General features: G+C 40.5%; 1 protein-coding gene across 1 annotated transcript in view; it reads left to right on the top strand.

The window, feature by feature from the left end:
• Nucleotides 1-15,975: 15,975 nt before the first annotated feature.
• LOC119648493 overlaps nt 15,976-17,190 on the top strand; it is a 72,151-nt gene continuing 70,936 nt past the window's right edge. The window contains exon 1 of the mRNA XM_038050259.1: nt 15,976-16,010. Coding sequence (XP_037906187.1) covers nt 15,976-16,010 — 35 coding nt within the window. The remainder of the gene's footprint in view (nt 16,011-17,190) is intronic.

The following is a 17,190-nucleotide window of genomic DNA, read 5'->3' as shown; positions in this document are numbered from 1 at the left end:
GTGGTCAACGCTACTATCCTCCCCGCCAGGCCTAGGTAGAGTTCATGGAACATAACGAAGGTGAACGTGAGGAAATTCGTCCAGCTTTTAAAAAGACAGAATTACGCTGGAGAGTACTTCGTTAGTGGGGACAGTACAGGTAAAAGTGTCATTAATTATATTATGTACTTGATAACGAAGAGTGCCCAATCATGATAAGCGTTTTTACATGATGCCCCATGAAAAGGGCTGGCAAAACATAAAAGCAACCGAAAGGACACATGCATTCACATGGCACAGTGGAAATGAGATGAATAGTGGCAGCACAGCGATATAAATAAAATCAAAGCTTACAATAGCTGATGAATACGGAGAATGTTTATCCAAGAGGACTTGGTTATAAACTGACTCCTTACTATATTTTCAAGTAGGGTTGGGGTCTTACTACCAACAGATCCCATTCTGTTTGATGTCAACAGTGTAAAAGGTGCGAGGATGACCCCCTGTCACCAAGGGTTGAAAGGGATAGTGCTTCCAATGAAACGTCGGGAGGCGCTACGATACAACGATACGATACACTGGTACCACAGTAGCGATACACAAACTGGTGTTCCAAAATGGGCTGGACATACTGATTGACGCATTCAACGCCTGCCTGAAAGGAGAATTTTGACCTATCAGTGATATGGTGGAGGTCGCGCTTGTTAGCAATCGCAAAGGAAAGACTGGATTGCCGTCTGCCTTCTGACAGCTCTGTATGGTTGCCAAGGCCGGAAGGCGGTTGAAAAACTTATTAGAAGTGAACAAAGCAATGCGTGCTTAACTCCAAGGTAGTTTAATTTGAAAGCACGGCTATAGATCCCTATGGTATTTTTATCAGTAGCTTTGAATATATACTCTATAATGAATTTATATTCTATAATGAACAGCTTGTATTTGGCCGTTCCTTTCGGTCAAATGTACTTCCTGAGGTTTAGTCTGGGAAGTAACAATGACTCTGCTTCGTTTTGGATAGATATTATGCTGGACCGTTGTAGTATCGACTAGTTTTGAAAAGCGTGCCATAAGATAAACTCTGATATTACTTTCCAGATTCAATTCGGAGCAGCTTCAATTAACAAAGAACAAATTTCAGTATCAGAACTTTAGTTACTCTTATCTACGTGAGCAACTATAATATAATATAATGACTTCCTCATCTATATAATTTTTCAACCATCACTATCACCGTATCCAGAATGATTTGGCTTATTAAATGACTATTCGTTTACTTGGAGCCCCTGCTAGTCTTAGAGGATTACTTTGAGCCGTCGACGTTCCTAAACTAAAGTTCAATAATTGCTATGGTTCTATTATCCATTTTGTTTAAATAAATGTTTGGTCTTGCAAGGATTGACTGTACAATGAACCGCTTTTCTTTAACTTGCAAATGTTGATGATATCATATTTTCAAAACATCATGAATATCACGACAAAGGGATTCTCTGATTTGGCTCTAATAAAGCAAAATACACCACAACGATGTGAAAAGCGTCATAGAGCCCTCACATCCGAAGCAGTAAGGGTCGAAGACCATAAGCTGCTGGTATGGCTGCAGAGTGGTTAGTAACGGTTGCCCAAATTCCAGCATATGGAACTATGTATTCCATTTGAAAAACCTAAATAAATAGTGAAACGTGCTTTGCTTTTATCACTCTGATAATCCTGTTGTATTCGTGCTCCTGTAAGCTCCACGTTTTATGCAAAGCTAACAAGTAGGTACCCACTTTTTGTCTCTATTTCTGCTCTGATAGAATAGTTTTATTGTCCAAAGAGTTCCTTCCTGCAAGCCCAGCTCCACTTTACCGTTAATTTTTTTTGAAGTAAAAGGAATATTTGTAGACGTGCTCCAAATGGTGGGAAAGAGCGCTGGAATTACGAGTACTATCGATTCGTCGTTTGAATCCTAGTTGGTATGTTTCTCACGCGCCAACATACAGGACTTTCTGAAGTTAAGTGTATATTTTTTCTCTGGTGTAGTTTTTTACGAAAGGAAAAAGGAAAGCCTGAACAAGCGGAATTTATTCGTCTGTTTTTTATTTGCCGTCGCTAGTTGGAACGGGACAATGCAACGATGCTCAGGATACATGTGGGTATTCGGGAATAAATGTACATTTTGGCGCTAACAGTGATTTACTGGGCGCATTGAACCAGGCAGAGGAACTCAATTGGATGTAAAAATTTCAAATGGCTAGAGTTGCAAATTTCTAGTTATTCTTCCAATATTTTATGTGCAAATGATGTCCCAGGATCAGGTGACCTGTGGAGATTCCAAATATTACAACAAGTTTTAATTGTCCTTCCAATCGTTTAGAAATGAGCAAAAAAACGCGAAAGCAGCAGGTTGCTTAGCATCATATTCTACTATTGCAATACTTCAACCCTTGCAGAACCTCTCGGCAAATCTAATTATCCTTATTTTATGTGCATGAGCTGCCCTGAAAATGTAGCATTATTGACAATAATACGCCTAATACCCTGCGATTTTGCAGAAGCCTTCAGTTGTTTTCGCTTAATAAGCTGGAATTGACCCAGATATGTATTATGCCTTGAGTCCGAGAGGATTTTCTCAAAACTAACTAAACGAAATCTCTGAGACTGTCTTCCATACAACCAGTCCAAATTTAAAACTTAAATAGCTAAACCGAATCCAAAGTGTCTTCCGAATGTTTGAACTTTCTGTATATTAAAATATTTATACCGAAAATCCGCCAACAAATTCCTTTTGTAGAAAATGCCTGGACACAAGTCCATGATATATCCTTTGAGTGGACATAGGGACTGTAACCACCTTATATTTCTTTCGCATTATGCTTACCCAAAGAAAGGAAATAATGGCCCCTCCAAAAGAAGGAGGAATTCAAAGAAGAGCTCAAGCAGCTGATAAGCTTCAGACCGGAGGAATCTGTGTAGCTCGAATTCCTTGTTATTAGTTTACATGTAGGAAAAAAGTCCGTCCTCTTACATTGTGATACCCTATCCTTGCAAGATAATGCTTACCGAGACTTTTGTGGTCTCATCGTTTTGTTGCGACTGTCCATATATGTATTTGTATAAGAATCCTGGAATCTATTGTAAAAGCGTTCAACCAAAATACCAAAATGACAATATCCTGTAGCCTTGGAAGTTTTGTACTTCTGCGGTTCCGGAGGAGGTCCTTTTTCTTCGTATATATTGTAGCTTTGTTTTCTTGTGCATTGCCAGTTTTCCTTTGTTTGAACTATTTTTCTCTTTTTATTTTTAAGTGAGTACCAGCTTGTTGCCGTGGAAAAGGTTGCATATTTGTTCAAAAACAAAACTTCAATTAGATGAACCCGAGAATAAAAGATTAGATACTTAGGGTTGACTGTTGTGAAACTGATGATTTATGTTATCAGAAAAGACTGGCTATGACGGTTAAAGTGTAATCTAATGTTGTTGGTTTTACAGCAAGAGTAGTTACCTTAATCTACAGTTACGGGGTACGGTGATCCATAGGCGTCGTTTTCACAGTTTGGAACCTCTGTCTGAATTCTTATTTTCGGTATCATCTTCATTTTACTTAGTGAAGTATCGATAGAGCTCATCCAAATGTAAATTAAGTCGAGAGCCGCCGTATTATGCCCCTTGTGGTGGTATAAGAGATGAGATCGTCGTCATATTGCAGGATCTTGATTGGGTTGGGTGTGGGCGGAGAGTTCGAGAAATCCGCTGTAGAGAGTGAAGAGGTTATTGAAACGACAAATCCTTGTGAGATTCCAAGTGGATTGCTATAAGAAGAGTGCAGCTGCTGCTAAACTTTCACTTCTTCTAGAAAGCTAAAAATTACTTTGCAGAGCTGTAGACGAAACTGAAGGAAGTCTGGACTGCCATACGAAGACAAAAAATTTCCTTATGCCAAGAAAACCTACTATTGTAGGTGTTTTGTTACTTACCCCAAGCCAAATGTCGGATTTCAAGGCTAGTAAGATACGCTCAACCAAAAGGACTATTCGGTTGGTGTACGTAATGTTCATTTATCTTTGGCCTAATATTTGGATTGAAAATTCTAACGGAGGTTGATAAGATGGAGACAGATTTCTAGGTATCTGAAAGGAGAGGATTTTCATTTGGGATGAATGTGATCTGAATACACTATAAGCTCGTGGAGAAAACAATGGAGCGTTGGCAGAAAAACACTGATAGATACTGAGCATTTTAAGGATTATGGAGGGTTTCTTTTCAAGTCCGGTTCACTTTTTCATCTTCCTCGATTTTCCGAACACTGCGGCCATTTTCGGATTGTACTGACGAGTCTGTTTGTGAGAAGATGGAACCGGGAACGTCTAGTCTGGTCCTCTGTTTGTGGGAAGATCAGGGAGCATCATAGTCTTTGCCTAAGAATGAACTGCGCAACAACCGCTATTCGGGCTAGGTCTGCCTTCATAACGAACTCCAAACGGTTTTGCACTGAGGCCCACCAATTTGATATTCCCAAAAATATTGCCTACCCTATCACTCCATCTCAGGTAGGGTCTGCTGGGTTCTTTTTTCCTACCTCAGATCCTGCGAAGTCACAACGTAAAAAGGAAGAGAAGAGGAAGGAAAGACCAAATAACGTAAGTCCGTCCTCATCGAAGTGCTGTCGAGTGGAAGTGCACAACGCTAACATCATCATCAACTGTGCAACAACCAGTATCCGACTTTGGTCTGCCTTAATAAGAAACTCCACTACCCCGGTTTTGTGCCGATTTCCTAAAATTTGTCTGGCGTCCTGACCTACGCCATCGCTCCACCCCAGGAAAGGTCTGCCTCGTCTTCTTTGTCCACATATATGTTGCCCTTATAGACTTTCTGGACTGGATTATTCTCATCCATACGGATTAGGTGACCCGCCTACCACAACTTGATGGTCGTGATATCGATTTCGTTGTTATATAGGCTATGGAATCGTCCATCCTCATGTAGGGGGCAAAAATTCGTCGGAAGATTCTTTTCTCGATCGCAGCCAACACTGTGCAATATTTTTTGCTAAGAACCCAGGTCTCCAAGGAATAATGTACGATAAGTGTTTTGATCCTATGGTGAGACCTTTTGGGCTGGACAGTTTTTGTAGGCTGGATGTTTTTCGTTTTTTGATGCTGTCGTTGTCACCAGGTACTTCGTCTTGCCTTCATTAATGTGCAGCCCGATATCTTGTGCCGCCTACTCGATCTTGATGAAGCGAGACTGTACATCTCGGGCTGTTCTTCCCATAATGTAAATATCGGCAGCGTAAGCCAGTAGTTGGGTGGACTTGACGAGGATGATGCCTCTCGCATTTACATCTGCACCGCGAATCACTTTCTCCAGGGCCAAGTTATATTGGTCAGGGTCAGCCTAGTCAGTGTTATCAATTTCATTGGGATACCAAATTCTCTTATTGCCGTGTACAGTTTCACCCTGGCTGTGCTATCATAAGCGGTTTTAAAGTCGACGAAAAAATGGTGCAACTGATGGCAGCATGGCATATATTCCAGCAGTTTTTCCATCACTTGCCACAGAGAAAGTCTGATCTGTTGTTGACTTGCCTGGAGTGAAGTCTCTTTGGTATGGGCCAGTGATGCTCCTCGCGTATGGGCCTATCCAGCTTAGCAAAATAGCCGTATGCATGCGGCCGTATCAATGATAACGCTCTTTAGGTCATCTGTTAGCTGCGGTTATTGCGGCATCCGCTTCCCCTTATAGCTGTTACAGAGGGCTATGTTGTGAATGGCTTGAGTATTCAATCTCACCTGATTATCAGAGGGGATTGTAGATGGGTTTGTAATTTAAGCTCGAAGCACCATGCCAATCAGATAGTGATCCGAATTTATATCGGTCCTTATATGTTCTGACATTCATCAAGGCTGAGAGGTGGCGGCATTCGATCGCCAAGTGGCCAATTTGGTTGAAAGTCTCATCTGTAGCGGCGTGAACGTTTATGAGGCTTATATTTCTAAATTTGCTTCGCAATCGTAGAGTGCATAGTCTTCCGCTTATATTTTCAAAGCCGATAACAGCAGGTTTAATTTTTTGGCTGACTAAGAAACTTATTCCGGCTTGGTTTACTGGATGGCCCCTATAATGGTGTAGTGGCTCTTCTCCAGGAAACCGATCCCAGTCCAGTGCACCTCTTGCATATATTAGGACAAGGTATCAACTAGCTGCTCTGCAGTTCCATATCTGTACAGAGAGCTCCAGTTCCATGAGAAAATGCACAAATCGGTATTTCGCTGTCGCTGCCGGGTTTGTCGTTTTAAATTTCGTCCTGTCCAAGGTTCCTTTTGTGGCTTTATAACATCGATTTTCCGTGTAGTATTGTCAGTCCTACCGAACCCTCAACTTGTAGGACTAGTTAGTACAATTTGTCTCGTTTTTAGGCGCGAAGTACCCGCCTTCGTCCTTCTCCATCTGCAACCTTTCATACCTGAAGCGTCTAGCTTCCGGTTTCCCGTCTTATTCAATCAAGTGTAACATAGCAACAGAGGAGTCCATATGTTTTCTATCTCTCTGGTAAGATCTAAACACGTTTTATAGCTGTTAAGTAGTCCTGTATTTTGCAATCCTATATAATGCTGCGAGCATTTTTGTGTGCTTTCCACCTCTTAAGTTGTTGTAATGAAATCTTTATTATTTTGGAAGTCAGTGACCGATTTCATCAGCCACTAGTTCAACTGATAAATTTACGGTTGTAAAGTGTTACGTGACAATTGATTTTCATTGACCCAGATATTATTTTAAGCATTCCGTTTTCATTTATTCATGAATCTGCCTCGCAATTTGCATAAGTTACCAAAGTACGATCCACTAGGCAATTGTAGACCGACAAACAGATATTTGTAACGAAATTTCAGATATTTACGATGAAATTGAATTATCCTCAGCTAATAGTCCAGCAATCTAGCGATATGGACGACTTTTTTACGGAAATTTTTCCGACAATATGAACCCTCGTCAAAAAGTACACTCCCCAAATGTATTTTTCAGTTTCCATAGAAAATTGACGTATGACAACTACGAATACCTAACTCAATTTTTGCCAACTCACCTCTTATTATTGATTCCATTTAATTTGTTAAGCAGAGAAAAGCCTAGTAGTAAGCTGGTGGTACTCTTGATGTATGCAGTACATTGCTGTGCAAAATTATAGATACAGTCGTATTATCAGCAATGTTAGTGCATGTGGCTGCATCAGACATAGCAATTTTTCAGTTTGGTAACAAACGCAGTCGTAGAATGCGGCAATCCGAATCGCAATGTCACTTTATCAATGTTCTATTGGTTGCTTATAAATGGATTCGTGCACATAGAAGTGCTATAGAAAAATGACACACAATACATAAAACGATGCGTAAAATGTACTGCAATCTCGACTTGGACCCAAAGCGGATGATTCATTTTTTGTCCTGATTTATCTTTCGACTTTCTCCGCTTGTGTAGCCTCGAAAAAATTTGAATATCCGTGATGATTCCCCCATATGACCAGCCCCCGAAAGACCCTCACTTCAACTATCTGCCCAAATCATCTTGTTTTTCTAAGGCCTTTATCCCGTTCACAAGCGGGGTCGGCTCGCTGTATTCGGTTTCGCCATTTGGCTCCATCAAATGCCTGATCTGGGTGCAGTCTCGAGGCTTTTAAATCCCAAAAGCAACGGTGGCTTAATATGTTGGATATTAAACCACCGTTGTTTTGGCCGGCGTTTTGGTCGTTTACTATCGGCTTCGATGTTCAGACCAATCTTGTAAGTGAATTCTCGTTAGCACGAGTTACGTGATAATCCATTGAAGACGCCTGTCTTGCAGTTTTTCCTCGATTGGTTCTATACTGATCGCGAATATCTTCATTTCGGATGTGATCAAAATGTGTCACGCTACTAACCCAACGCAACATCTACGCTTATATTTCCGAAAGACGCCGTTCATTGTCTTTTATAGTTGGCCAACACTCAGAGCCACTGACAGTGACAGGACGGACGACATTGGGGTAAATTTTGGACTTGAGACGTTTGTTGATACGTCAATCACAAAAAACACTGTGGAACGCTACTTCGTCCAGGTTGCGTTAATGCGTGAAGCAATTTCATAACGCAGTTCTTCATTGGCTGATAGCATTGACACGAGATATTTAAATGGCTCAGTTCTGGGCAGGTCACTGTCGCTGACAGTGATTGCGCCTGTTTCATGGTGATGGATCGTCAAAAATTCAATGAGACCGTGTTCCATGAGGCGATCATTCTATTTTTGGACAAATTGCTCGAGATCACTTTTGCTATTATAGGCATCCTTTGCATGAAGCAGTGTATAGGGTGCTGAATTTTGGATGTCTTGTGTGACAATGTCCATAACAATAATAAAGAAGAGTGGTGCGAGGGCGCTTCCTTGATTAACACGAACAGAGACACGAAGCGGTTTTGATATACCCGCCACACTTTAAACTTTGCTTGTCGCATTGTGGTAGAGCAATTGAACCCAGCGCACGAATTCTTCTGACACGAAGTGTTGTCGTAGAACATACCAGATGAATTTGTGTGTCACACGGTGAAATGCTTTCTCTAGATACAGAAATGCAATGTAAAGAGGGCGATGCTTCTCACGGTGTTTCTCCATGAGTAACAGCGCAGCGTGTACTACTGAACTACTGACGCAGTTCCGCAGTTTTTGACAAATCCGGCTTGATTCACGGTTATTTCAACGATTTCAGGAATACGGTTGTCAAGAATGCACTCAAAAATCTGACTGTGTAGGTAGAGGATGAGCAAATTCTTCAGTTGAAATATCCTCGCCATCTATCCGTCGCGGCTCAACGGTTGGTAAGCCAACTACGTTCTTGTCATTAACGGAACAGAAGTCGTCGATACAGATCTCTCTGGCCATCCCGGGTGTCCAGGTTATAGTCACCAACTTGCTCAACTTGCAACTTGTTTTGCTCGAGCTGAGAAGCCTCTTAAACTGATCGTTCAATTGGCGGATGACACCACTTTCTTCGGATCTTGTAAGCTATACGTATTTGCTTCGTATGGTTCTTGTGGATTGCACCTGATATTGTCTGTAAGCAGAATGGTAAACCATTCTTTCCTTTTGCGCTGGGAGATACTTGCCTGCCTGTCCTGCATGTATCTTGATTGCGTCTTCCAACTAACTTTACTTCGTATCAAAGTGACTTCTTGGTGTCGGTTCAGCTTCTATTCTATTTTCGTTCTGGAGCCTTTCAATATCGAACCTCTTAGCTGGGGAGAGCCTGCCACTCTTTTTATTTGGTACCTTATATCGATACCTTGTTCTAATGAGATAGTAGTCATTGTCGTAATTCTCCCCATAGTATGCACATATGTTAGGAACGCTATGTGCATCTCGTTTCTCGACGAGGATGTGATCTATCTGAGTTAACGTAAACAAGTCAATGAGACCCGCGTGTTTCAGTCCGCTATTGTTTTCGTTAGTTATATCGGAGGCTCGACTCTTAGTCTTTCCACCGTGGACTACCTCTCAGACGATCTTTGCGTTCGAGGGCGAATCAAACAGGTGACTATAAAATTCATATCGTTCTTGTCTTTTATTAAAACGTGAATGAGTACCTGAGTCAAATCAGGATAATAATCTCGGGCGAGCGCAATGCTGATCACATTGCCTCCTAGTGTACCGTTACGGTCTTGAATGAAGTGCTCTAACACACTTCAAAGCCCTGATCCAACATGGATTGTTGCGCCAACGATTATTATTATTATTATTATATACGTTGACTAGCCAAGACATCTATCTTTTATTTTTCGACCTGTTCAATGAGTGCTTTAAGACCGGCAGTTCTGAGCATGAAGTGCACGTTCCAGACGCCGAACTCGCAATCTTTCTTTCTTTGACGTGGTTGCCGTTGGCGAGTAAGCGTCAATTCCGGGTTGCAAGACAATAGTCTACATAATGTGGAAAGTTGGAGGACCAATCAACTCAGCTCTGGGTTAAGGTTTGTCTTGCTACTTTACATTGCAAAGGGGTTATTATAGTGGGGATGAGAGCAAAAGTTGGTAGACTACGTGCATTTCATTGGTATTTATTAAGAGTTGCAGTGCTAAATTTGCAAACTACAACCCCGAACCTAACCGTTAGTGTCTGATTGATAAAATTTGTAACCATGTTCATGGTAAACTTTACGAAGCGTCCACATACTCACTTTTACACCACTGTTAACTTCTCTTCTTATAAAATATTTATTTATTCGACATCAACTGATTCTTTGTTTTCACATCTGTTTCAGCGAGCTCTGACCCAAATTATAATACATTAAAATTTGCCTTTCGGAGGGTTTGCAAATCTGTATTTTTCCGGTTTTCACTTGTAATGAAAATCAAATAACAGGAGTGAAATATATTGTTTCTGAATTATGCCTATTCTATAGATGCGTGAGAGGGAAAATTCTACTCATTCAATTCTGCACAGTAAACCCCAATTAAGGAATCTCGTGGTCATAAAATTGAACCATGAATATCATCAATTACTATTATTTTATTGGGCTATATCCATTTCCAACTTACATTCCAAGGACGATGATATTGTGTGAAAAGTAAAATATGGCATTTGGCTGGTTCCTAATTACTTGGCTCTGTAATCTACAATGACCCTGGCCATAGCAAACACATATTTTTCTGCTATTTACCGATGAAGCTTAGTATTCGGAGCCTTCCACTACTTCCCGATCTTTCTTCTTGGAAAATATATTATATCTAATAAGAAAATCCGATATGCCACTCACATCCACAATCATCTGCCAATAATATTTTTCTTATTATGTTACATATCATATTGATTGTATCTAATTATTTTTTATTAGCTTAGTGTCGGCCAGACTGAAATAGAGTATGTTGGGGCGCAATATATATGTTCGTAGCCCCGATTGGATGCTCGGTCTGGAGCCAAAATCTTGGAGTAGTCTCCAGTCAAATGGCTAATAAACGATTGGGCACATTCGTTGCCTTTGCTATAAAGACTAATCAATTTATGCAGATAATACGGCAGATCCGGAGTCTGGAGACTCGTTGACTATAGTATCCCTCTTATGTCTTGTGGATCATCGCCCTGGTCCTTGTTCTTTGGCCGCCATGCCCCCACATCTAATCTGTTGGAGCACGGAGTTTCTTACATATAGGACGTGTGTGTACTCACGGCATAAGAAGCACACTTCAATAAATTATCATCAGATACGTGATCAAATATTTATATCGATATGTGTAAGTTAGAAGGTTTTCTGTGCTCCGAGGATATGGAGGACGTGACGTAAGTAATACGAAAACTAAGAGCTTTTATATGTGGCAAAGACGTACGAAATCCCAGGAGCATTCCTTACTTGATATGATTTAAAAATTTCAAGATTTGTCGATTTTAGGATGATGTTACTCATGCTATAATAATTACTTCAAAGTTTTAGGTTGAGCTGTAGATTTGAAGAGGCTCTGCTGCAATTTAGCCTTAAAGGGTCAGTCTTTTGTAAGTAAGTAAGTTTGTAAGTTTTATTTCTTTGGACTTTCTGCGAATGAATCGAGTATTGAATAGGAAACCAATAAATGTTTTTCCCAATAGTCACATAACAGAGGAGTCACACTCAGTAAAATGCAAATAAAGCTGGTTGAAGAAAGCTCTTACTTACTCTAACTCTTACTCTTTTAATGAACTGTGTGATTTGGTATAATCACGGAAGATGTTGATTGAGTTTTGGGTGATGTTGTTTTAGGGTGGGTCGATCTTTCAAATATTTGGAAACCAAAGACTGCTTCAGTTGTCCAGCATACTGCATAACATCGAAGGTGATGGAAGGACTCGCAAAAAGCACAAAGGTGAAGCTATCCAATAAAACCGAAGGCGTAGCAAAATTTGACCGTACAAATCGACCAGCAGCTACGCATAGCTCATCATAGTGTTTTGGCTGAACGGATGCTTATCTGTCTATTTCAGTCCTGAAACTGGGATAAGAGGCAAAAGAGAATATTTCTTTCAAAATGAAAAGATATCTGGATAGCATATATCGTTTGTGCGTGGTGTCGGTTGAATTTTCGTTCAATATCACTGAGACGCTTTTCCAAATAGTACGAAACAAGACTCACCATCGGTGATCGCTGCTAACCACTGAAAACGTTTTCTAATATGAATCCCGCTCAAGAAGGATTTTGTCACACGATATCCATAACCATAATTTAGACGATTGCCCTTTCTTTGGTTCAATTCCGAAAGTAATTGGATAAGAATAGGGCAGATATTATCAGCGTGGTCAAACTGTTTGTGGAAACGTGATATCTCCGCTTCCTACAGCCACCATGCAGAACGTTACTGATAAAGTAGAAGTAAAATAATCGGTGACACAAAGTAACTGTGGTGAATTCGGCCCATTCTTCTGAGACCTCTGTTATATGTCGCTCTAATAATAGCTGCGCAGGGCATTCCGGATTCTCTGTCGAGACTTTCCAAAGCTTTCTCACAATTGCTCAACGCGGTGATCTAAACCGCGCGACTGCGCTACAGTGACTCGGACTGGGATAATGTCCTCGGTACAATAAGTACCAAATCGGAAAATGACCTGCTCTTTGTCAGTTAAGTTTTCGAGGTGTTCCTTCAGACACTTTTGATTACGGCCTAAAACTCGTCAATATTCAGGCAGGCTGGCTAGATTTTGTATCATTTGCATAGTGCTTTCCCACTCCTGGAAAAGTACACAGTCAGAAGACAGTTCCTAAATCTACTGTTAATTCTGATGTGGTCGATATCATTAGATGTTCGATGCCACTCAATCCAAACTCAACTGACCTTGTGGCAGGTCTTGCACTCGAATTGTGTGTCATTAAGACAATGCCTACCCATCATATTCCCAAAGACAGTGTTGGCATTCAGACCACTCGTCATAGTCAAAATGTAACATTTAGTAAAGGAAACCTGCTCTGAATTGGAATAATGGAAATCTCCGTGAGGACGTAATTATAATCCTGGCACTAGAGCTACTTCGGAACCTCGCAGTCACGAACTTGTCAATCTGCTCCTAAGATGATGAAGAATTGGCACCTATTGCCATTACGCTTCTCAGCATAAAAAGCTCAGTGTTGCGCGGAAAACAAGAGAATTCTGCAAGGTGTCGCAATTTCACTTCGTTTTGTTTAACAGTTGTAATCATGGACTATTTTCGATGAGCAAAGATCATAGCCACGCATTTTGGAACTTTATAGGTTGCTAGTCCATAAATTTCTATCTGTTTTAGACAACCAAGGGAATACTTTAAGTATACTCTTAACCTTCGATTCAATGGGTTCTTCGCCAATATGAGGGTAAACAGAAAGACTATTTTGCAAAATATACCCAGAGACGTAAACAATTTCAATATTAGACAAGTCAGTTAACTAGAAAGAAAATATATGATTTTTCGAACCGTTTTTGGTGTTAATTATATTTAGCCTGAGATAATACAATGTTTGCTAATATCAGTATGCAGCTAGAATGTCTAGGTACTCGCCACCTTTGGAAATGACCGTTTACTCATGCTGCCTAGACCATTTACAAATTTAGTCCTCTCAGTGGGCAAAGAATCGCAATGAGAAACTGATGACATTTTGCACAAAAATTTTCTATCGAAAATAGAAGCAAACTGTCAAAATCATCAAAGCACATTCGACAATAGTAGCTGGAAAATGTCAACGAGGTATTTTACTTTCAAATGCTTCATTACATCTGAAATCAGTCTCCTTGTTGTGCAGAATATGACATTTTCCGAATTCTAAGGAAGCAAGATTCCTGCCCATCAATGTGGTTTTGCCTCCATTTTCATTTTAAATTTTTGTTCACATTCCTCCATTCGTTTGCATATCTCATGCTTGATATTAGGTTTAGATGCATGGAAATACTTCTCTCTGCAGCAGAGGCAACCTTTTTCAAGTTTTTTCTCAGTTCAGTTCAAAATCAAAGTGGAAATCCGGGAAAAAGAGATGAATATTTAAATAGCAAAGTGTGGTAACACGCGAAACCATCTCGTGGACAGGATGCTTGGGGAATCACGTGTGCACGCAAGGAAATGATTTAAAAATCAATCTTGGAATGTAATTTATAAGATACACCTCTGTTGGATAATAGGTGGTGCCCCAAACCGTAGTGTTGCTCATACTCGTGTAATTAAAGGAAATTTATACAAACGTTTGAATGTTACAAATTAAGCAACATCTGCGAGTACTACTTGTTGTACGAACTTTGGGCATCCGAGCGTTTCAGATGTTTGCTGGAAGGAAGCCACACATTAGCTCACCACAAGAGAGCCCACATACGGTTCAAGAATTCCCCGGGGGAGGGAGGAATCTCATACGAGGCCAAACCGAACCTCTGCCGCATACATCCTTGGAATATGAATGGCTTGAAATGAACAGTTTGTACCAGAGAAACGGATGAGTACTTATTTTCCTGGTATAAGCCCACAAAGTCAGAATTAATGTACAAGGAAGGCATGGGCAATATTCTACACATATAAATATTCACATCCTATCATGGCTTCCACAGAACAACTGCGTATTGAGTTAGCCAGATAACGGGCATTCAACGCAGTATTCAATCCCTGATCCTTTATTAAAGCCAACAAGTCCCAGGGTCGATACAGTAAGAACATTTGTGTTACGTTGCCTCCATTTGTCTATATTTTCTACTGACATTCACTGTACGCTGAAGAAATACAAACGGAGTAGCATTTATGTTATATTTATTACGTCGAGGGCGAAATTTGTATTCTATTGGTGCGATCCTGTAAATAAATGTATCATTGTGCCATGGACGAGATTAATACAGGAATATCCCGTTTCATATATGAAAAATATTTGCCATTGTCATAAATAATTTCCCTTTTGTTCAACGCCTTACAAATGAAATGGCCTTTAATATTTGCCACTTCGTGTCCGGGCAACCGTAACGCTGGCAGCAATAGCCATCTCCCCAAAGGTGAAACGTCCAACATCAAAAAGGCAAACCCCGGCCAGGAAACGAACGAAGGAAAATTGAAAATATTTCCGAATGGGGCACGGAAGGCATTGATCCAATATCGTATCGAAAGGAGCCGTTTCCGGGCTGCTGGTGAAGGGTGAATTGAATCGGCATGCTGCTAAATAAATTGGCAAATGGCATGCCATTAAAACAATGAGTGAAATGAAACATGGGCTTTATGGCCTAATCATTGAACGGGCATTTAGCAGGGAATTCTTAAGCAGAAGAAAATTAGGTGATTTGTAAGAGTGCTGTGCCCGAGGTGCTAATGATCCGGGAATTCATTTCGAAGGTATGTGATGGCTCAATTGGCTGCGGAGGAATGGTGAATGGCGTGAGCGCAAAATTCCAATCGAGCAATAGCGAATGCTTAGGGTTGGATGCAGATTTCTAAGCGGGCAGCATGTTTCTGCTATGTTATCTGACCGGGTATCTGAACTGCTCTCCATAAATACGATGTTGAAATACTTAGATGAGCTATAGATTGCAGTACAATTCAGAAATCTTAGAGGATTTGTGACCACTGACTGCGTACATACTGGACCGTAGCTAGCGTGATTGTGCTACTTGTACATGTATAGAAATTGTTGGAAATCAGTACAAGTAGTTAAGTAGATTCAAAGTTCTAACAATAGAACTAACCTCATCCAAGAAGTATCCAACACCGAAATGGAAAGAAATGAAAACTCATTCTCATCTGCATACGCTCTTGGGAAACTTTACCCGCTTATACCCAAAGCTATCAACTCACTGGGAAAGTTGGGCAGACTTCTTGTGCGTTTTCCCATCCCCTAGTGTCGCGTGCTGGCAGAAGCGAGGAAGGTTTGTGTACTGTCCTCAGCCATACACTGTGTGGATTTGGGTTGCCTTTGATGTTTTCGGGAAACTTCAAACATTTGAGAAATTTTTGTTTTCTTGCAATCTCAGTACGCAAAACATGAAGTAGCAGAACATGGGTTTTCCTTGAATAAAATTCATCTCAAAATCATTATGGGTGGCGAAATCGTTCCTTGCAAATATCGGAGGTGAGTTAGCAAGAAAACCTAAAACACTACAAAGTACATAGACCTTCATGCTAGGTACGATGCGTAAATCTTATCATCGAAAGCAGGAAGTGATGGTGGAAGCTCAAATTAAACGAGTTACCTGATGGGATATGTACATGGTGGAACTGCTATGCGACATTATATAATAATGTATAAATATCAATTCTCACATAATTAGCCAAGGAGAAGACGCCTTGTAACCCTCAACACTTGCTTAGCCGCACTTTCAGCCTTTTCATGACAAAAATGATGATTTCCTGATCGAAAGCTCCCCAACGTAAAATCCGTTTCTGGAAAGTTGGTCATCGCTACCACATCTTATCCTTTTTATATAGTTCTCGAACATCAAACCTTGATTTACAAGTCAGTACCCATTTATCCCTTGCCACTATAACATCACCAAAAACTAGTTTTGCTAGACTTCTCGCCCGAAGACAAATTATCTTTTGGTACGCTAGGTTTACTGTGAATGATCCCCGGGGAAAAAAGGCATCTCCCAGGTCTTACGGTTCCCTTCAAGTTCGCTTTATATCCCCAAGATTGTGATAGCTTTTTACAAATGACTGCGCTTATGACAACGCTATGAATGAGTATCAGTAACGGTTAAGATATAAATCCCTTTCCGGCAGCGGATGGACCAGTAAAAGTTTAATTGAAATTTCCGACCGAATAATGGAAATTTCAGTTTGTATGTTTAGGGATAAAATCCATGCAGGTGGGAAGCGATTTGTTCGACTCCAGAAGATTTTGTTTTTGACATTTTCCATCTTGCAACATGGCGCTGACGAGAAAATTTCAGGTGACGGTGGGTGGCATCCGCTTATTACCTTTGCCCATGGACTTGCATTTGACTTACCGTCGCGCAATCATATCTATGGGCAACATGGAAGAAGTATCTATTTTGTATATCACATAAACTACTTTGGACGTTATTATTATTTTTCAATATGTGTGTTAATTCTTTCAATATTGGTATGAAAGTGAATTTTCAAATTGGCGCCTAAATCGATTTTTAGGAACAAATACGTCCTCGTCGACTCTTGCTGATGATTTTCAGCAAGTACTCATTTGATGTAGTAACGGAGAGAGAAATCGAATCAAACTGCTCCATCCGAGTGGTGCTATATGTCATAACTTTTTTGCCTGCAACTATAGACGC

This window comes from Hermetia illucens, chromosome 2 (genome assembly GCF_905115235.1).
Source record: "Hermetia illucens chromosome 2, iHerIll2.2.curated.20191125, whole genome shotgun sequence".
Lineage (NCBI taxonomy): Eukaryota > Metazoa > Arthropoda > Insecta > Diptera > Stratiomyidae > Hermetia > Hermetia illucens.
The sequence above is the reverse complement of the archived record's forward strand: the minus strand, read 5'-3'. Positions and strand labels throughout refer to the sequence as shown.